Consider the following 21,058-nt stretch of genomic DNA (forward strand, 5'->3'; position numbering starts at 1 on the left):
ACATATTTAGTAAGAAAAGATTAAGCATTTTATTAACGGCTATTATTTCCAAGCGGGCCACAAAATAATGTGGTGGGATTTGCTCCACGGGCCTTGAGTTTGACGCTGGTGGAGTAAAACAAACGAGGTACCAACCGATCTGTCCGTAGGCGATGCTGATGAGTCTCTCGTTGACCAGTTTGTCCCTCAGCGGGTTCCTGGGCTGACGCTTCATGATGTCGCTTTCTGCTGCTTCGTAGGCCAGAGAGATGGCCGGCACCTAAAGTCACAGACAAATAATGTCTTAATCATTGCGTATTAGGGGTGTCAGGGTATTGTAGATACTGCAGTATTGCAGTTTTAAAGTCTTCACAATAATGTGGTGACGTGTGACAATATCAAACAAAAACTTGTTGAGTGTAGTTTTTTTCTGGCCCTTCAGCATTGGCCGGGTCTGAAAATCTACCAGAATTCTCTGCTCAGCATTGGAGCAACCAATTAGAGGCATGGAACGCCAAAAGCAGGAATTGAAGTGGTCATAGAGGGAAATACGTGAAAACTGAAAAAGCTACTTGAAAAATCCTCAATCCATTTCCTACCGTGTGTTTCTCTCAATATCGCCGGGGGGCTGTAGTCTATCCAGCTGCACTCGGGGGCAGTAAGCAGGGTAAACCCGAGACAAGTCGCCACCTCATAAACCATCACCCAGAAAATATATTTGAAGCCATTGATTGATTGAAACTTGTATTAGTAGATTGCACAGTACACTGCATATTCCGTACAATTGACCACTAAATGGTAACACTCGAATACGTTTTTCAACTTGTTTAAGTCGGGATCCACGTTAATCAATTCATTGTAAAGCTAGGTAAACGTCACATGTTTACATTGTCAATTTAAAGACATCAATGTGTAATGTTTAATATTTGCTTGAAAGAGTAGATGTACCTGCACAATTACATGTTTGTAGTAATAAATATGATTACAATATGAGCATTTAAAGTAAGTATGTTTATTATCCTAACCAGCCCTGCCACGTCATTTTACACACTATAGTATCTTTTTTTCTTGGACATATACCACAATAATATCATACCATGGCCTTAATACCATGATATCATACTGTGAGATTCTAATACCATTACATCACACAGTCTTCTTTCACAATTTTATGCACTAAAAACCTGTCAAGTTTTCCTTGGTTGTTACGTACACCGCATGTGCGTCCTCACCGGTGTGTCATTTTACTAATTGTTCTTACCTTTAATAGATGGTGTTTGGATAGCAGACGGGTGCCTGGGAGATAAAGCCTAGAGGCAGAGCCTAAAGCTCTCTCTCTCTCTCTCTCTCTCTCACTTGCTCACTCCACAAATCACCAGCACAACTGATGACCGCGCACGGCCTATGAAGCTAAGCCTTGCTTGGTTAGCGACAATATAATTTTTTCTTTAATTATTTTTAAAATAAACTAAGAACTAACAAGTCCGTAGTGTCCGTCTTTTATGTTACGAGTCCCTTTTTCAACTACACAACGGCACCAGGACCATAAATCTGTTAAACTTTTGACCAAAAAATTAGGGATGTAAGCAAAATTTTGTTTAGAAGAAATCTTCACACTTTTTCCATTTATGTGAAAATATTTTTATATTTTTTTAATTACACTTGAATTTAATTTGAAGCATGTTTTGTACTCAAACTAATTAAGTGGAAATAAATTGTTCAATATTAGTTATTTTGTGTGTAAAATAACAAATTTAACAAAAATAAACCAGGACTTTGCAAACCTTCCTGACACAGCTTTGACCGGGATTCGAACCCAGTGCTACTTCTTTATAAGACCATCACTGCCAATTGACAGTGGCAAACTTTAGGGAAGGTGAGGAATATGTTTACAATAAAATGTTACATAAAGCACCCTGCCATTGACATTTTAACAGCCCTTATCCATGCAAAACACAGCTCCCTTTAAGGAGCTTAAATCAATCGCTGCAATAGGGAAAACAAACAAAGCAGGACCGGGAAGACGCCAGACAAGAAGGACAAAAACTGGACTTCCGACAGAAATGTAAAGTTTTAACAGGTAAGCAGAGGAGATTTATTGTAGGCAATCAGCACATAAGAAAGAGAGAAAGAAGGGCCGTAGCTATGCGAGTGCCGAGGTGAAAGCAGATGAGTAGACAGAATAATTCTCACAAAAATTCTGATAAATGCCGAGTCAGATATTAAAACATATTTTGGGAAAAATACTGACAATAAGAGTATTTTTAAATCCTAAATTAATCCAAAATAAAAATTAAAAATTGGCTCCAGCAAAAATGCAACTTTTCTCATGCAGGTCAAAAGAGATGCTGCTCGAGCAGCGGTTATTTTATTTAAATACTGAATAATAATTTAAAAAAAGCTGATACTAATAAAAAAAGGCAGTTGCCGATAAATGTCAAAATGCCAAATATTGGCACCAATAATCGGTCAATCACCATTCAAACACATCCTTAAATTGGAATTTTAACCTCCCAGAAGGCCAGCATTCACTCTAATGGACATTTGTATTTTGCACAAGAGAGCTATATTCTTGCTGATATGTGTAAATCTGACAATAATAATATACTAAAACCAAAATAAGAATATTAGCGAAAGGAGATGTCCAGCCTCCCGGGTCTTCGCTTTATCAAGAAAGAACAATTAGTTGAATAGCCCTAATGAACTTCATCCCTTCCCAGTCACTGTTGATAGACAGATCGCTGTACCACATTGCCACCTGGTGGCCTTTAAAGTATGCACTTTGAAAACATGCACTGCACTGCATGAAAGTGGCCCTGGACTAACCATGTCAGTTCCCAGGTCGATGCAGAGAATGGTGATGGTGCCAAGAGGAAGAGGGATGTTGACCATGATGAAGAACAGGAAGGGGGTGATCTCAGGGATGTTGCTGGTGAGTGTGTAGGCGATGGATTTCTTCAGGTTGTCAAAGATGAGACGGCCTGCAATGACAAATATTTTTGTTGGCTTGACGTCGTCATTCAAGTCAACCTCCTCCTCCCTCACCCTCCTCTACTCCAGTGACAATGGAGGCGAAGTTGTCATCCAGCAGGATCATGTCAGCAGCCTGTTTGGAGACGTCTGAGCCAGAGATTCCCATGGCGACACCGATGTCTGCTTTCTTCAAGGCAGGAGAGTCATTGACTCCATCGCCCGTCACAGCCACGATGGCACCCTGACAACATGGAGGTAAGTGTATGTTGTGCACCTGGACAAGGAGGTTATCGTTCATTTTGTAATGGACCTGTCTCTGGCAGCCCTCGACAATGATGAGCTTCTGCTGAGGGGATGTTCTGGCAAACACTATCTCTGTGTGATTCTTTAAAATGTCGTCCATCTGGTCCTGGTCGAGATCTTTCAGGTCTGTCCCGTGGATCACGCAGGCTTTTGCATCCCTACAACGGCATACAAGGACGTTTGGAACTGTTGCTGGATGAATGTGATGAAGTATATATTTGTCTCATACCTGGGGTTGACCTGGCTCACGGGGATGTTGAGACGTGCGGCGATGTCTTCAACGGTCTCGTTGCCCTCAGAGATGATGCCCACGCCTTTAGCGATGGCCTTGGCGGTGATTGGATGGTCCCCAGTCACCATGATGACCTGAGGAAGGGAGGAGGCAGAAATGAGGCCAAGAACAACTACAAGCCTTTAGATGGGAGCATAGGACATGTCAAGGTTTGCGTGGAGCCCACCTTGATGCCGGCAGAGCGACATTTGCCCACAGCATCAGGCACAGCGGCACGCGGCGGGTCAATCATGGACATGAGGCCGACAAAGCAAAGGTTGTCCGTCTGGAAGTTGACGTCCTCTGTGTCAAAGGCAAAACCTTTTGGGTACGATTCTTCTGGCAGGAACATGTGGCAGAAACCTAGGAAAATGAAGAAGCATAATTTTACACAACAGAATATATTCATAAGGTCCGCTCACTAAATAATACAGATCGCCCGATTATTGACCGGGGCCGATTATCTATGCCGATGTTTTGCATTTTGACATATATCTTTATGGGTAATTACAACAAAACTACATCAGCAGATACAATATATACACATGGCACCAGTATTTAGTAGATAGTAATAAACACTGCTCAAGCACCAGCCATTTTTTCCTCCAAGAGAAAAAATATGTTTTTGCTGGAGCCTAATTTTTTTTTATATGTATTTAAGAAAAAGTATTACTCTTACTGTCAATTCTTCCCAAATATGTTTTGATATCTTATACGGCATTTATTTGAGTTCTTGTAAGAATTCTTCTTCTGTCTGCTCAGGTGCTCAAATGGCCACTCCCCACCTTTCTCACCCTTTAAAGCAGTGCTGGTTGCCTACAGTACGTATTACCTGTCAAAACTAAGTTTTAGCTGGTAAATCCATTTTTTGTCCTCCATACCTGCCGTCTTCTCGGTCCCTTTTTGTTCGTTTTCGCTATCGCAGCAATCAAGCCTCCGTCCGCAAAACACGGAGCAGAGTTTCATGTTCCGTGGACCCCGACTTAAACAAGTTGAAAAACTTATTCGGGTGTTACCATATAGTGGTCAATTGTACGGAATATGTACTGAACTAATAAAAGTATCAATCAATTAATCAATCAAAAACCGTGATTCAATCAAATAACAACTTGACAACGATGAATGGACAAGAAGACGACAGAAAAGATATCTCTGCCAAAAATCCAAACTTTGTGGAAATATCTTGACACATAGGAAACGTATACACTATATTGCCAAAAGAGTGCCATCCCATTCCTAACCCATAGGGTTCAAGATGTCTGTCCACGTTTTGCAGCTCATTCAGCTTCAACTTTTCTGGGAAGGCTGTCTTCAAGGTTGCGGAGTGTGTTAATAGGAATTTGACCATTCATACAAAAGCGCATTGGGGAGGTCACACACTGATGTTGGTGGAGAAGGCCTGGCTCTCAATCTCCATTCTAATTCATCCCAAAGGTGTTCTATCGCAGTGGTTCTCAAATTGGGGTACGCGTACCCCTGGGGGTACTTGAAGGTATGCCAAGGGTTACGTGAGATTTTTTTTTTAATATTTTGAAAATAGCAACAATTCAAGACTCCCTTTATTAATTATATTTATTGAATAATACTTCAACAAAATATGAATGTAAGTTCATAAACTGTGAAAAGAAATGCAACAATGCAATATTCAGTGTTGACAGCTAGCTTTTATTGTGGACATGTTCCATAAATATTGATGTTAAAGATTTCTTTTGTTGTGAAGAAATGTTTAGAATTAAGTTCAGGAATCCAGATGGATCTCTATTACAATCCCCAAAGAGGGCACTTTAAGTGTGTAGATATCTTCATTCATAATTGAATCACTTGTTTATTTTTCAACAAGTTTTTAGTTATTTTTATATCTTTTTTTCCAAATAGTTCAAGAAAGACCACTACAAATGAGCAATATTCATACAATGTAATAAATCAGAAACTGAATGACATAGGGCTGTATTTTACTTCTTTATCTCTTTTTTTTTCCAACCAAAAATGCTTTGCTCTGATTAGGGGGGTACTTGAATTAAAAACAATGTTCACAGGGGGTACATCACTGAAAAAAGGTTGAGAACCACTGTTCTGTCGGGTTCACAACTCTGTGCAGGCCAGTCAAGTTCATCTACATCAGACTCAGTCATCCATGTCTTTATGGACCTTGCTTTGTGCATAGTCATGTTGGAAGAGGCCTGCTCCAAACTGTTCCCACAAGGTTGGGAGCATGGAATTGTCCAAAATGTTTTGGTATCCTGGAGGATTCAAAGTTCCTTTCTCTAGAAGTAAGGGGCCAAGCCCAACTTCTGAAAAACAAGTCCACATCATAATTCCTCCTCCACCAAATTTCACACTTGTCACAAGGCAGTCAGAAATGTATCATTCTCCTGGCAACCTCCAAACCCAGACTGGTCCATCAAATTGCCAGATGGAAAAGCGTGATTCATCACTCCAGAGAACACGTCTCTACTGCTCTAGAGTCCAGTGGCGATGAGCTTTACAGCACTGCATCCCACGTTTTGCATTGGACTTGGTGATGTATGGCTTAGATGCAGTTGATCTGCCATAGAAACCCATTCCATGAAGCTCTCTGCGTACTGTACGTGGGCTAATTGAAAGGTCACATAGTTTGGAGCGCTGTAGCAACTGACTGTGCAGAAAGTCGGCGACCTCTTTGGACTATGAGTTTCAGCATCCGCTGACCCCTCTGTCAGTTTATGTGGTCTACCACTTGGTGGCTGAGTTGTTGTTTTTCCCAAACTCTTCAATTCGTTACAATAAAGCCGACAGTTGACTTTAGAATATTTAAGAGTGAGGAAATATCACGACTGGATTTGTGGTCCTGGTGGCATCCTATGACAGTTCCTTGCTGGAAATCACTAAGCTCCTGAGAGTGGCCCATTTTTTCAAAAATGTTTATAGAAACAGTCTCCATGCCTAAGTGCTTGATTTTATACACCTGTGGGTGTGGGACACCTGATTCTGATCATTTGAATGGGTGGCCAAAATCTTTTGGTAATATAGTGTATAAGTAAAGAAGAGCAGGCAGCATGTGAACCATTCTCATACTTTCTGTAACATCCAGGAAGAAAAGATGTCAGCAAGCTTTAAAGATATCTCAACTATGATCCACGTGAAGGAGCCCAGAATTTTTTATTTAAATGTTCGCAATAATTTAAGGTTCCTCACAAGGAAATCTTACAATGTATACATAAACTGCTTTTAAATGTTATACAATTGAGTAGATGGTGAGTTATTGTGATGTAGAAAAATCGCATGTTATTACCAATTTTCCCACAAAAATTTCCCATATATTGAAATGAAAAACTTGAGGCTTCTCTTAGACACATATAATAAAGGTGTTTGTTTTTTGTTGCTAAATTAACCACAACATTAGTTCCGCATAAAACATTATGTCTCTACTGGTTCGACGTTCAGCTGATTACCGAAATAGTATTGTTGTTTAAATGACTTATACTGGAAATTAATATCAGCTTCAATTATCGGTTATTGGCCTCTTGGACTCCTAATAATCGGTATCGGCCCTGAAAAGAAACGTATCGGTCAATCTCTACCAAATAATATTGCCGCAACTTTATCGTCCTTACCCAATACTCTTTCCCCTAGTCCTCCCAGTTCCAGGTAGGCATTCTGAAAGGCCTCCTTCATCTCCTCATCCATGGGATGCTCTTTTCCCTGCAGCATGATGGTGGAGCAGCGGTCCAAGATCCTCTCTGGAGCCCCCTTCATCACCAGGAGATAGCGGTTGTCGTTTTCCTCCTCGCCCTCGTGAATGGAGAGCTGACAAAGCGGAATGAGGGCATATATGGCATTAGATGGGTGGAGGGCTGCACAATTGATCGAATTTTAATCACAATCATGATTTTGACTGCAAAGTTAATCAATGACGATATCAACATTTAAAAAAAGAGGCTACGCTGCGTATCAAATTGAGCGCTTTCACAGCCTGAGGCAACAGAAAAGCAATAGCGGCTGGTCTTAAAGCCCCGTAAATGGGCCCATGCCCACACCCATGGGCACAGAGCTCCAGGACCACCTCGGCAGTCAGCGTTAACATTCTTTTTCCCGGCTGCTGCAGATGGTCTCCTTGTTTCACTCACGTGGCATCTAGCTCGACGTGCGTTAAACACCACACTGGTGTTATTAGATGGCAACAGGTATGGAAGCCTGCACAACACTCCTTGGAGTCACATCAGCAGGACTAAAATCTATCCATCGTGCTAAATAGTCTGGAGTATGAATGCATGGATTAACTGTTTTACTATCATCCGTGATTAAAAACATCAGTTATTTAATCCCAAAGGCTCCACTAAACCGTGCGTTTCAGGCCATCTCACTCACTATAAACGGACATTACTCTGGTATGTTAATTTTGTCACAACTTGCATGAAAAACAAAAAAACTAGTAATAAAAAAAGTAAGATATAATAGAGTTAAATATGAGTGGCAAGTTACTTCATGAAGATATAATGGTATCAATCAGTAGCTTAGCGTTGAGTCCGTTTAGTGTAAACAAACAACAGGTTCTCCTGTAACTCAGTGACCATGTAACATTAGAGATTGCTTCTTCTTGTATATGTTGACTAAACTATAGACATAGTATGTTCAGATAGCAAGTGTAAAACACTAACATAACATTGTAGAATAACAGCACTATACCATGGGATCTAATTTTGTGCATTCCAATTACTATTAGTACAACTTAAAATAGATTATTACAAATGAATAAATAGGTATGGATGACAGTTAATGACCTGCATGGGAGATCAATAAAAGTAATCTTGCCTCATACAAAACCCAAAACCAATGAAGTTGGCACATTGTGTAAATCTTAAATAAAAACAGAATACAATGACTTGCAAATCTTTTTCAACCTATATTCAATTGAATACACTGCAAAGACAAGATATTTAATGTTCGAAAAGAAAAACAACATTTTTTTGTGCAAATAATCAATAACTTAAAATTTAATGGCAGCGACACGTTGCAAAAAAGTTGGCACAGGGGCATTTTTACCACTGTGTTACATGGCCTTTCCTTTCAACAACACTCAGTAAACGTTTGGGAACTGAGGAGACCAATTTTTGAAGCTTTTCTGGTGGATTCCTTTCCTATTCTTGCTTTATGTACAGCTTAAATTGTTCAACAGTCGCCGTTGTTTTATTTTACGCTTCATAATGCGCCACACATTTTCAGATCTGGACTACAGTCTACTACCCCCACTCATTTACGAGGAAGACACGCTGTTGTAAGACATGCAGAATGGGGCTTGGCATGGTCTTGCCGAACTAAGCAGGGGCGTCCATGAAAAAGACGTTGCTTGGATGGCAACGTACGTTGCTCCAAAACCTGTATGTACCTTTCAGCATTAAGTATCTTGTCTTTGCAGTGTATTCAATTGAATACAGGTTGAAAAGGATTTGCAAACCATTGTATTCAGTTTTTATTTATAAATTTTCACAAAGTGCCAACTAAATACGTTTTGGGTTTCGTATTAATATTACACATTTCTTTTTTATTAATGATACTTTTTGTTTACATTTATTATTTTGTACCGTTATCATAGTTATTATTTGATGACTGTTATTTCTGACAGTCTTCTCCTTCTTTGTTTGGATAAAGATGTTAGAGGTGTAACCAATATACAGCTGGGCAAACCAACTAACCAAACTCTCGTCCACAGCTGCCAGACCACAATTCCCATTAAGATGGCGATACATGGGACAGGATGTTATGATGTGGTCTGCACCACACTTACATGCCGCAGATGAAGCCATACCCCATATGCACATAGTTGAACGGAAGAGGCCGACGCTAGTACAAAGGCGATTAAGCCTGACACAAGCAGGCCTGGGAAAGCATATGGCAAGTGGTGATGTACTGGCCTCAGGGATGTAATCATGAAGTATGGAATAGTTATCCCGCCATTCCATGTTCCATTTGTAGTCTGCCCCATTTGTTACACTGCCGTTTGACTGCTTAAAGTCATTTAGTGATTCCAATGCAACAGGGACAATGTCACTCGTCCTTTATTTACCTGCTATCTTTATCAGTCTTCCAATAACATCAATACTAGCTCAAATGTTTTTGTCATTTAATCAAAATGAACGCAGACTGAAGTACCAACATGCTCAGGTAGGCAGATTGTGTATTGGATGTGAGAGGTATCACTCCAGTTTATTTTTCTGACCAATCTGTTGCTCCTGTTTTACATTACTTATGTTTTTTTTGTGTTTTTTTTCAAAAAATTACCTTGAAAAAACATTAATTTTGCTTGTGATTTATGGTGAATACTTAATTTTTATTTGACACATTTCTGCTCAAACTCTTAATGGATCCATCCCATTACAGCATGTACAGTACATGTACATAACTTCCAAAAATACCTCTCTATGAAAATGTAAAATTAGAGATAAAGGCATTATGTAATGAGAAAAAGCTGACACGTTCATACTATTAACCAACAAAAACACAAATAATTGTCCTTTAATATATGGATAACGATAGCCTTTTTATTAGACATCACATTTTACAGGATGGCGTTGCGAGTGTTTTTTGTTTTTTTAAATCAAACATTTCAGTATAATTAGCTGAGATAGAATCGAGCACCTCTGCGACCCTGAACAGGACAAGCGGTAGAAAAAGGATGGATGGATGTTTTTTTTTTTTTTATTTTGAGCACATTTAAAAATAATGTGATAATACTGATAATCATGATAGTTCGGGTCACAATAAGCGTGATTAAAAAATGTCGTACCGTGACATCCCTATATGGCTGACTACTGGCTTGCCGGAGGAAAGGCCACAAACCTGGTACTTGTTGGTGGAGTTGAAGGGGATCTCGGCGACTTTCTTGTTTTTGTCCCTCATCGCCTTGACGGCGCCACACGACAACTCGATACACTTGAGCAGGGCCGACTCGGAGGCGTCGCCGGCCACCTCGCGCTTCAGGATGGGCAAAGACTCCTGGCCAGCTTTGAACACAGCACGGTTGCACAGGGCAGCAACGCGGGCCAGTGACACCCACGTGGTGGAGCTTTTGTCGAAAGAAGAGCCTGGAAAGATAAAGTAAAAAGTGACTCTGACTCCTTCCATGCCCCAGAAGCTGTGGAGACATGTATTTTCCAAAAACACAACATTATTTGAATAGAGTAAGAGTGTCCAAACTTTTTGACACGGGGGCCACATTGAGCTAAAAAATAAAAAAGAATGTTCTCCCCGGGACTGCCTGGGTTCCCTCCGGTTACTCGGGCTTCCTTCCACCTCCAAAGACATGCACCTGGGGATAGGTTGATTGGCAATATTAAATCGGCCCTCGTGTGTTAATGTCAGTATGAATGTTGTCTGTCTATCTGTGTTGGCCCTGTGATGAGGTGGCGACTTGTCCAGGGTGTACCTTGCTTTTGGCCGAGTGCAGCTAAAATAGGCTATAGGCACTGCCGCGATCCCGAGAAAGACAAACGGTAGAAAATGGATGGATGGATATTAAGAGTATCTAAAAGTCTGACTCCTATCTTATTTACTTCTGTGACAACTTCATTAAAGTTTTGTAATCAATCAGAAATATCAAGCAGCTAAAATGCGCCAAACATGGATAAGTGTAACGAATGTTTAAAAAGTGGGTCCATGATGATGACTTCTGTCTTTCAGGCACCGTTTGGAAACAAATAAGGTATGTAAATAACCATTTACAAAATCTTTCTGTGTAAAGACCGGGTTATACTTGTATAGCGTTTTTCTACCTTCCAGGTACGCAAAGTGCTTTGACACTATTTCCACATTCACCCATTCACACACTGATGGCGGCAGCTGCCATTGCAAGGCCCTAACCACGACCCATCAGGAGCAAGAGTGAAGTGTCTTGCTCAAGGACACAACGGCCGTGACAAGGTTGGTAGAAGGTGGGGATTGAACTAGGAACCCTCAGGTTGCTGGCACGGCCACTCTCCCAACCGTGCCACGCCTTCCACGTATATACAGTAAGTATTTGGCCACCCGCCTTGATTCACAAAATAACTTGAAGTGCTATCCCATTCCTGACCTATAGGGTTTAATAAGATGTGGGTACACCTTTTGCAGCTATTACAACTTCAACTCTTCTGGGAAGGCTGTCCACAAGGTTGCGGAGTGTGTTTATAGGAATTTTCCACCATTCTTCCAAAAGCGCACTGATGTTGGTGGAGAAGGCCTGGCTCTCAGTCTCTGTTCTCAGTCCCAAAGGTATTCTATCGGGTTCATGTCAGAACTCTGTGCAGGCCAGTCAAGTTCACTCACACCAGACTCTGTCATCCATGTCTCTATGGACCTTGCTTAGTGCACTGGTGCACAGTCATGTTGGAAGAGGAAGGGGGCCCACTTCAAACTCTTCCCACAAGTTGGGAGCATGGAATTGTCCAAAAATTTTTTGTATCCTGGAGCATTCAAAGTTCCTTTCACTGGAACTAAGGGGCCGCGCCCAACTCCAGAAAAACATCCCCACACCATAATTAATCCTCCACCAAATTTGGCAAAATGCAGTCCAAAATGTTGCGTTCTCCTGGCAACCTGCAAATTCAGACTTGTCCATCAGATTGCCAGATAGAAAAGTGTGATTTATCACTCCAGAGAAGGCGTCTCCACTGTTCTAGAGTCCAGTGGCCACGTGCTTTACACCACTGTATCCGACGTTTTGCATTGCACTTGGTGATGTATGGCTTAGATGCAGCTGCTCGGCCATGGAAACCCATTCCATGAAGCTCTCTGCGTACTGGACGTGGGCTAATTGGAAGGTCATATAAAGTTTGGAGCTCTGTAGCAGCTGACTGTGCAGAAAGTCGGCGACCTCTTTGCGCTTCAGCGTCCGCTGACCCCTCTCTGTCAGTTTACGTGGCCTACCACTTGGTGGCTGAGTTGCTGTTGTTCCCAAACTCTTCCATTTTCTTATAATAAAGCTCACAGTTGACTTTGGAATATTTAGGAGGGAGGATCTTTCACGACTGGATTTGTTGCCCAGGTGGCATCGTATGACAGTTCCAAGCTGGTAATCACCAAGCTCCTGTGAGCGGCCCATTCTTTCACAAATGTTTGTAGAAGCAGTCTCCATGTCTAAGTGCTTGATTTTATACACCTGTGACCGGGCCAAGTGCTTAGGACACCTGATTCTGATCATTTGCTAATTTATAGACAAAATATGTTTTTTCAAAAATGTTGTGGGTGTGGCTTTTACACCGGTGCACAGTATTGCTTGGATTTGAATGACGTCACATTCGGCTCATTGAATATGCGTGGTGGTCAAGCAGGGTCTCTATGGGTGCGAGGTGCCATTTTGCCTCTCACAAAGAAAAATGCCCCATGCTTGCATTGATATTTAACTGGACGAACCATTCAAAATGCAAAAAGGATGAAAGTTTCTTCAGAGTTCCTCGACAGGAAATCAAGAAGAGCGGAAGAGTAAGATTTTACGAAAGACGACAAAAATGGCACACACTCCAGTACAAGGGAGCAAAGTCGAAGGAGGCACGAATTTCCAGTGACCAGTTGGCAAAGGTTTCTTTAATATATTTTTAATATACTTTACTAATTCAGTATATCCATTTTCTACCGCTTCTCCCCTTTGGGTTCGCATGGGGTGCTGCAGCCTATCACAGCTGAATTCAGGCGTAAGGCAAAGTACACTCTGGACAAGACGCCACCTCATCGCAAGGCCAACACAGATAAACAGTGACAGACAATATTCCATTGAAGTATTATCTTGACATTGTATGTATTTCATTTTTTAACAAACAAGAAACGAAAAGTCAGAGTCAATGATACTTTGTCAGTAAAGGTACTTCTTCATCCCCCCCTCTTGTTTATAAATGTGTCAGAGTACATATAAAAGGATAAAAAGTCTAATATGGTGATGATTCAGTAATTGTTAGTTAAATGGATATGCAGCCATGGGTGTCGAGCTGTCCAGCGCTAGTTTGTTTACATAAACGCGTCCTCGAAATGCAATGTTAAATCATTAAAAGCAACCTTACCTGAGCAAAAACTATGCATATTTATCTGGGAGAGTCATGATACCAATTTCTTTGACCCAGGCACGCACAAAGAAGTCGTAGACCTCCTTGCTTCTCAAAGTTTTCATCCGTTTTGTCGTGCAGAATGACACATGATAGTTCAATATGTCTGGGAACTCCACCAACGGATAATACCGGTACTTTAAAGGCCTACAGAAACCCACTACTACCGACCACGCAGTCTGATAGTTTATATATCAATGATGAAATATTAACATTGCAACACATGCCAATACAATTGCAATTTTAAATTTTGCGCGAATTATCCTCCTGAAAACGTCGTGGTATGATGACGCGTATGATGACGCGTGCGCGTGATGTCATGGATTGTAGCGGACTTTTTGATCCAGCACAGATCCCAGCTATAAGTAGTCTGCTTTAATCGCATAATTACACAGTATTTTGGACATCTGTGTTGCTGAATCTTTTGCAATTTGTTCAATTAATAATGGAGACGTCAAAGAAGAAACATGTTGTTTACATTCCCGAAAGATGACGGTGAAGCTTTACTATGGAACAGATCGGTCAAGCGAACATGGTTCCCTACCACATGTCAACCGGCAGGTTTCGGTGAGAAAATGGTGGTATTAAGTCGGCTCTTACAGTAGACATGAGCAGAGAGCTTGCGTCGTTCCTTCTGCAGCTGCGGACTCTCTTGCCTCCTCTCACCGGCCGCCCCCGACCGTCGGATGCTTACACCGTGGAAGAGGGGGGGAAAAAAATCTCAGCGCAACCCCAACGGCTGCCTTCGACTAGTCAAGAAAGTGGCTTCCATCGGAGACACTGGCGGTCACCACACCCGTGGCCACACCCCTCCGACTTTCAGGCTGTACAGGTACGACCATATAATCTCACTAAAACACTAGTAACACAATAAGTAGATAAGTGATTTTCCAGAATTATCCTAGTATATGTGTCGAATAACATCTGAATCGCTCCCACTGCCCTCGTCTTTTTTTTTTTCTTTCTAGTCCTTCACTCTCACTTTCCTCATCCACGAATCTTTCATCCTTGCTCAAATTAATGGGGAAATCGTCGCTTTCTCGGTCCGAATCCCTCTCGCTGCTGGAAGCCATGATTGTAAACAATGTGAGGATCTCTACAACCAGTGACGTCACGCGCACATCGTCTGCTACTTCCGGTACAGGCAAGGCTTTTTTATTAGCGACCAAAAGTTGCGAACTTTATCGTGGATGTTCTCAACTAAATCCTTTCAGAAAAAAAAGGCAATATCGCAAAATGATCAAGTATGACATAGAATGGAGCGACTATCCCCGTTTAAATAAGAAAATACCTTTTAAATAGGCCTTTAAATCACTTGGCAAATTTTTTGGGGAAAAGCATGTGGATCTATGCCATTGCATAGTTCGATTTTTTGCTTGCATCTGATTTTTGCAGGAAAATCTGGGCCCCTTGCATAGTCATATAGTTTGCGCAATGCTTGCTGCAAACCAGCCATCTTGGCTTGGTTGACCACCACTGACCCGGGAAGAAGTGAGCTAACGGAAAAAAAGTAAGAGTCTGGAAAATACGTTAAGTAAATGCTGTGCTGTGCATTCTTCAAAGTAGAAATCCTGGTCACTGACCTGACCAGATCTACTCACGTTATCCATAAGATGGCGGAAAATTTGCGGCAATTAGACTGGCAATGGACAAACGGTAGGAAATGGGATGGATGGATATTCAAAATTAAGCTGGAGGTTCCTCGCAAGCCTGATTTCTCATTAAACCTGTGACGATTTGCAGGTTGGCTGTACTTGGGTCGCGGGCTGTAGTTTGGACACCGTGGTTTTGAAGCATCTTACCAGACTGGTCCTCAGTGGTGTCAGCCTCATGGATCTGGTTGTCAAACCACATGTGGGCCACAGTCATCCTGTTCTGGGTCAGCGTGCCCGTCTTGTCCGAGCAGATGGTGGAGGTGGAGCCCAGAGTCTCCACGGCTTCCAAGTTCTTCACCAAGCAGTTCTTGCGGGCCATTCGCTTAGCGGTCAGTGTGAGACACACCTGCAACGAACACATCGAGAACAATGTCAGCATCTTTGAGACGCTCCAGGCAAAGATGAACATCTCCAGGCAGCGAACAATCCCTTTGGATAATACCGTACCTGAAAGACCTGCCCCCAAAACTGACACCTGGAGATGCACACCCCTAAAACAAACATCCTTCCATACTACCAAAGCAAAATGCACTGTCGTAAAAGCATATTTCACAGGCCAGGTTACAGTGAGTGAAGCAGTTAGTGAAGCAGTGAGGCAGAGCAGCGGAGAGTTGACATATCATGATGCATAACTTCAGCAAGTCATTTGGGCCAAACGAAACTAGCAAAGCCAAGCAGAGGTAGCCCCGTAAACTTTAGTATCATTACATGACCTCGCTGGTGTCATTGTAGACAGCGGGTGTGACAAGCCTGCAAGAGAGGGACACACAAACAAGACACAAAGAGAAGCACAGATGTACAAACTACACAAACACATGGCACTGAAACAAAACAGGCACAAGAGAAGTACTGTAATGCTGACGAACATCAAGCGAATTATCATGCAGGGTCACTGTAGTACATAAAAAAATACAGTGGAACCTGCCATTTTCATGACATCACTTCCTATGCAGTACAGTCCACACAGACTGCTGCCATTTTGGAGAGGCAGAGCCCCATACGCCACATCCTGTTCATGCAGTTATGTACTCAATTGCCACTCTGCAGTGCTTCGGCATGTTTCTTTTTATCAATTTTTATTGCCCAACAAACCAGCATGGAAAGGAGATTAATTGGCTGTGGATTTAAGATTTAGAGGAGAGGAAACTCACACACACTTTCCCTTCCCCCCGCCTGCGGTCCCTCCACAGCCTCGTTTTGATTGATTGATTGATACTTTTATTAGTAGATTGCACAGTTCAGTACATATTCCGTACAATTGACCACTAAATGGTAACACCCGAATAAGTATTTCAACTTGTTTAAGTCGGGGTCCACGTTAATCAATTCATGGTAACGTGACGGCATGTCGTCTGCTGTTCGCGGACAGCAAGGTAAAAAAAATGTTCCTTTTCTTTTAATATATTGTTGTAGCAACCTGGTTGTTAACATTTGGAGAACACCAAAGAGGCTTTTCTCTGTGTACACGTGTTTAGACAGACAGACAGACACACACATATATAGCGCATTTTTCGGATTACAAATCGCTCCAGCCGAAAATGCATAATAAAGAAGGAAAAAAACATATATACGTCGCACTGGAGAATAAGTCGCATTTTTGGGGGAAACTTCTTTGATAAAATCCAACACCAAGAATAGACATTTGAAAGGCAATTTAAAATAAAGAAAGAATAGTGAACAACAGGCTGGATAAGTGTACGTTATATGAGGCATAAATAACCAACTGTGAAGGTGCCTGTATGTTAACGTAACATATTATGGTAAGAGTCTTTCAAATAACTATAACATATACCGTATTACCTTGAATAGCCGCCGGGCATGTAATATGCGCCTGCCTTGAATTACTGCCGGGGCGATCTCGCTCCCCAAATTAATAATTGCATGCTTACTTTTACCGCCGGGTCAAATTCGTGACGCCACAAGTGGCGCTTCCCCTGCCGTCTTTCTCAAAATGGCGGAGGAATTTTTTTTTGCTTTTTCTATGTGTAAACCAGGGGTCTTGTTCCACAGCCATACACATCCGTGCGTTGGTTGAGGTGGGCGGGGTTGGGGGTGCGTGTATAATATACCGGTAGCCAAGAGTCATGGATGCACGGCATTATGGGTAATCCCATTGCTGCGTTTAAAATGTGCCACAGAGCCAATGCTCTTTAGAAATGTGTTTGGTGTGGGTTCACAGAGTGTGGCGCATATTAGTAAGAGTTTTAAAGTTGTTTATATCACAAACATCAGTGTAAACGGTATGGCTTTTGACCAAGTATGCATTGCAATCTCGTAAAAAAAGTAGCGAAATGCATGCGTCCGGCCGGCACGCAGACAGCATGGTGTAAAATGGGGCTCGATGACATGCTGTAGAGCAGTGTTCCCCAACCACCGGGCCACGGCCGCAGAATAATTTTTTATTATTTTTTATCACACTCAATTTTTTACTGCATGCCATTGGTAAGCGCAGGGGTGAGAAGAGGTTTTAAAATTATTAGCGCCTGCTTACTTTTACCGTATGCTCTGAATAAGCGCAGGCGTGAGAAGAGGTTTTGAATTAATTAGCGCCCCGGCGGCTATTCAAGGAAATACGGTAGAACATGCTATACGTTTACCAAACAATCTGTCACTCCTAATCGATAAATCCGATGAAATCTTCTTCCTCGATGTCGCTTCTAAACAACTCTGCCAACTCCAAAGGTATGAGCCGCTTCCTCTTGTCGTTGTCTGCTGCATATTTCACTACGTCCAGCTTGTAATCTGCAGTACATGATTTCCTTTTCGGTGCCATTTTTGTTCAGCCCTTCTCAGTTTTTATAAGTTACCGCCAACGATGAAATGATCCATTTTAATAGCTACTGCAGTAGCATATAGCAGTTAGCATTCCATGAGTTAGCATTCTTATGGAGGACTACAGTATGCTTCACTATACAAACTTTTTGATTTTCGGATCATGTTTAAGAAACAAGTTTGTGTATCAAGGTTCCACTGTATAACATTAAAAACGGAGGAATGGTTACACATATGCCTGCTTCCTACTCACGGTGACGGTGGCCAGCAGGCCCTCGGGCACGTTGGCGACGATGATGCCGATGAGGAAGATGACAGCCTCCAGCCAGGAGTATCCCAGGATGAGTGACAGGATGAAGAAAGACAGGCCGAGGAAGACGGCCACGCCGGTGATGATGTGAATGAAGTGCTCGATCTCCTTGGCGATGGGTGTCTGTGAGTGTTCAGATCAAGATGACTGATAATCACAATGAGCGAATAAACTAGCTTGAGGGCAATCTGGAATACGCCACCTTGCCCGTCTCCAGGCCTGAGGTGAGTGTGGCGATGCGGCCCATCACGGTGCGATCGCCTGTGCACACAACAATACCGCGTGCTGTGCCTAGACAAGGATGGCCGACAGTTATTGCAATGTAATGAAACAATGCTACCACAAGAGGGCCCTGTAGACTACTCTTTTCTTTAGTCCTGGTTATCTACTAAAATTGAATGGACTAGAATAGAACTATGATTTCATGAATTTGAACACAACCTTACCCTCAACACAGTTGGTGGAGAAGAAGGCAATGTTTCTGGTCTCCAGAGGGTTCTCATGGGTGCAGTCAGGTGACCTGGTCTGAGGCTCTGATTCGCCAGTCAGGGAGGAGTTGTCCACCTGGACCCAACAATAACAAAAACGTCAGGATTTAGGATGACATTGTTGCGGTGGCTCCCGTACAATAGTTTGTTCAGGCCGAGGCCCACCTTGCAGCCGTGGGAGGAGATGATGCGGAGGTCGGCAGGGATCCGGTCTCCTCCTTTCACCTCCACCAGGTCTCCTGCCACCACCTGCTCAGCATTGATCTGCATTTTCTCACCTTCACGGATCACCAGCGCTTGCTGGGATACGCAGGGAGGGGTGCAGTCAGTACAGAAAATATCTCATCAAGGTCCTTTGGGTGTGTCTAGTTACCTGAGGGACCATGTTCTTAAAGGACTCCATGATCTTGGAGCTCTTAGCTTCTTGGAAGTAGGAGAAGCAGCCGGTGATGATGACGACAGCTGACAGCACAATACCAAGGTACAACTGCAGAGAATGTGGAAGGAAAGTACATCTTTTAATCGTCTGTTTGCATGTTTATCTACAAATGTATTTAAAATGGCCAAAAGTGCAAAATCAGAAGTTCTTGGGCATTAATTCTGAAGTCTGGAGCTTTAACCTGTAATGTAAGCGTTAATTCTTCATGCTGACTATTCATTAAGTTTCCCCTTTGGGATGGACCGAGTGTTTTGTCCACTGTAGTGTGTGAGTGCAATAGTAGTTTAGCCCTAGTCCACTCAGCCCTCTGACCCATGAATGCCCCCCTCTTAGGCAGTCATGACAAATAGCAGGAGTTAAGCGCTCCCTGTGGCGGGCTGCGAACCGTCACTGTAAAGAGGGGTCAACTGCTGTTATTTTAACCAACAGATCGCACTCCTCGCTTGACCGCTGACACAGCATCTTCCCCGGGGAGCAGCTCTCCATGACTCAGCACTTTGCAAAGCCGTGTGGTGAACGAAAACAAACATTGCTTCTGCTGCACTCACATTGTCCCCAGCCGGCTCATCCTCGGTGGCCGCCTGGATGGCGTAGGCCAGGAAGCAGAGGATGGCGCCGATCCACAACAGGATGGAGAAGCCACCAAACAGCTGGCGACAGAACTTGACCCACTCCGGAGTGGTCGGGGGTGGGGTCAGCGCATTGGGGCCATCCCTGGCCAGGTATTCTGCCGCCTTGGCGTTGGTCAGACCCTGGATGCCAACAGGTGGCATAACAAGACCAAATTATGAGTTTAAAAGTCACTAAGTTTGGTAGAAAATAAGCATAAACACTTTTATACTGACTTACCTGGACAATGTCAGTGTTGTATTTTCTGCATACTTCCTCCACAGACATCTTGTGTTCCGTCTACAAAGAGAACAGTCATTACTGTTGTGAAATACACTGAGGAAGTTACAGTCCGTAGTTCACCAAACACGACGAACAAATCTGAATTGACTCTGAAAATTCAGTTAATCGTCAAAAATTGGCAAAACCTCTTATTTCCGAGCAAGTATGCTATCAAGATCACACCTTGTGGGATCCCCACAAATAAAGAGATCTCATTTGTGACTCTTTCCACCGCAAAAAGGATAAAACCCTCAGATGAACAAATAAACACGGTAGAGATTGGGTAGTTTAGTGAGGTCCTTGGATATCCAATATTTCAGCTCTTGAAGAGCGTAGAGAAAATGATATAACTTCGACTACCTAGTGCAGGAATATTCAACTAAATTGTTTTGGGGGTCACATTTTCAGAAAGGGAAAGGCCGGAGACAAACTTCTCCCTTCACTATCAGTCTTATTTTGTATATTCCGGAGAACCAGCGTCTTCTACAGTACACATTTGATTTTGGTAAATTCTTTTTGTCAGGGTTACAGGAGCGCCCTGCTGTTTGAAAAGGACCTTGTACAAAAAACGGCAACCGAAGATCATCTCCTTGACAACACTCTTGTGTTTTTAAGTATCAGCTACAAAAATGTGAGTCCCTCACAAATTTTTTTCAAACTGAACTAAAGGGCCAGCCCAAATGATGAAAAAGAAAAGACTTAACATTGAACCATGAGGAACACCAGTAGAAAGAAGTTGACCAAAAGACTACCGACTGTATCTGTAGTTAACAAAATACAGCAACACATTAAGTTACATAAATCACATTATAAAAAATAAAAAATAAAAAAACATAACTGGAAATGTTCCATTCTTTCACAACCATTATGTGAGACAAGTCTTTTTTAATTCTTTTTTTTTTTTTTTTTTTTTTTTTTTTAAACGTGT

General features: G+C 42.3%; 1 protein-coding gene across 3 annotated transcripts in view; it reads right to left on the minus strand.

Annotated features, from left to right (window-relative positions):
* The window catches only part of atp1a3a (ATPase Na+/K+ transporting subunit alpha 3a), a 53,371-nt gene that overhangs the window by 9,531 nt on the left and 22,782 nt on the right, over window positions 1-21,058 (minus strand). The window contains exons 5-20 of one of the 3 annotated variants that reach the window (XM_061897286.1): window positions 20,089-20,148; window positions 19,788-19,991; window positions 19,174-19,287; window positions 18,966-19,100; window positions 18,759-18,876; window positions 18,515-18,603; window positions 18,256-18,435; window positions 15,378-15,576; window positions 10,343-10,587; window positions 7,120-7,312; window positions 3,714-3,889; window positions 3,485-3,621; window positions 3,263-3,413; window positions 3,025-3,193; window positions 2,806-2,960; window positions 136-259 (exon numbers count right to left, since the gene is read on the minus strand). In XM_061897286.1, coding sequence (XP_061753270.1) covers window positions 136-259; window positions 2,806-2,960; window positions 3,025-3,193; window positions 3,263-3,413; window positions 3,485-3,621; window positions 3,714-3,889; window positions 7,120-7,312; window positions 10,343-10,587; window positions 15,378-15,576; window positions 18,256-18,435; window positions 18,515-18,603; window positions 18,759-18,876; window positions 18,966-19,100; window positions 19,174-19,287; window positions 19,788-19,991; window positions 20,089-20,148 — 2,449 coding nt within the window. Of the gene's footprint in view, window positions 1-135; window positions 260-2,805; window positions 2,961-3,024; window positions 3,194-3,262; window positions 3,414-3,484; window positions 3,622-3,713; window positions 3,890-7,119; window positions 7,313-10,342; window positions 10,588-15,377; window positions 15,577-15,677; window positions 15,887-15,943; window positions 15,981-18,255; window positions 18,436-18,514; window positions 18,604-18,758; window positions 18,877-18,965; window positions 19,101-19,173; window positions 19,288-19,787; window positions 19,992-20,088; window positions 20,149-21,058 lie in introns of those variants that run through there. The other 2 variants (XM_061897288.1, XM_061897287.1) reach the window with 2 other exon arrangements.

Source organism: Nerophis ophidion, linkage group LG04 (assembly GCF_033978795.1).
Source record: "Nerophis ophidion isolate RoL-2023_Sa linkage group LG04, RoL_Noph_v1.0, whole genome shotgun sequence".
Taxonomy (NCBI): domain Eukaryota; kingdom Metazoa; phylum Chordata; class Actinopteri; order Syngnathiformes; family Syngnathidae; genus Nerophis; species Nerophis ophidion.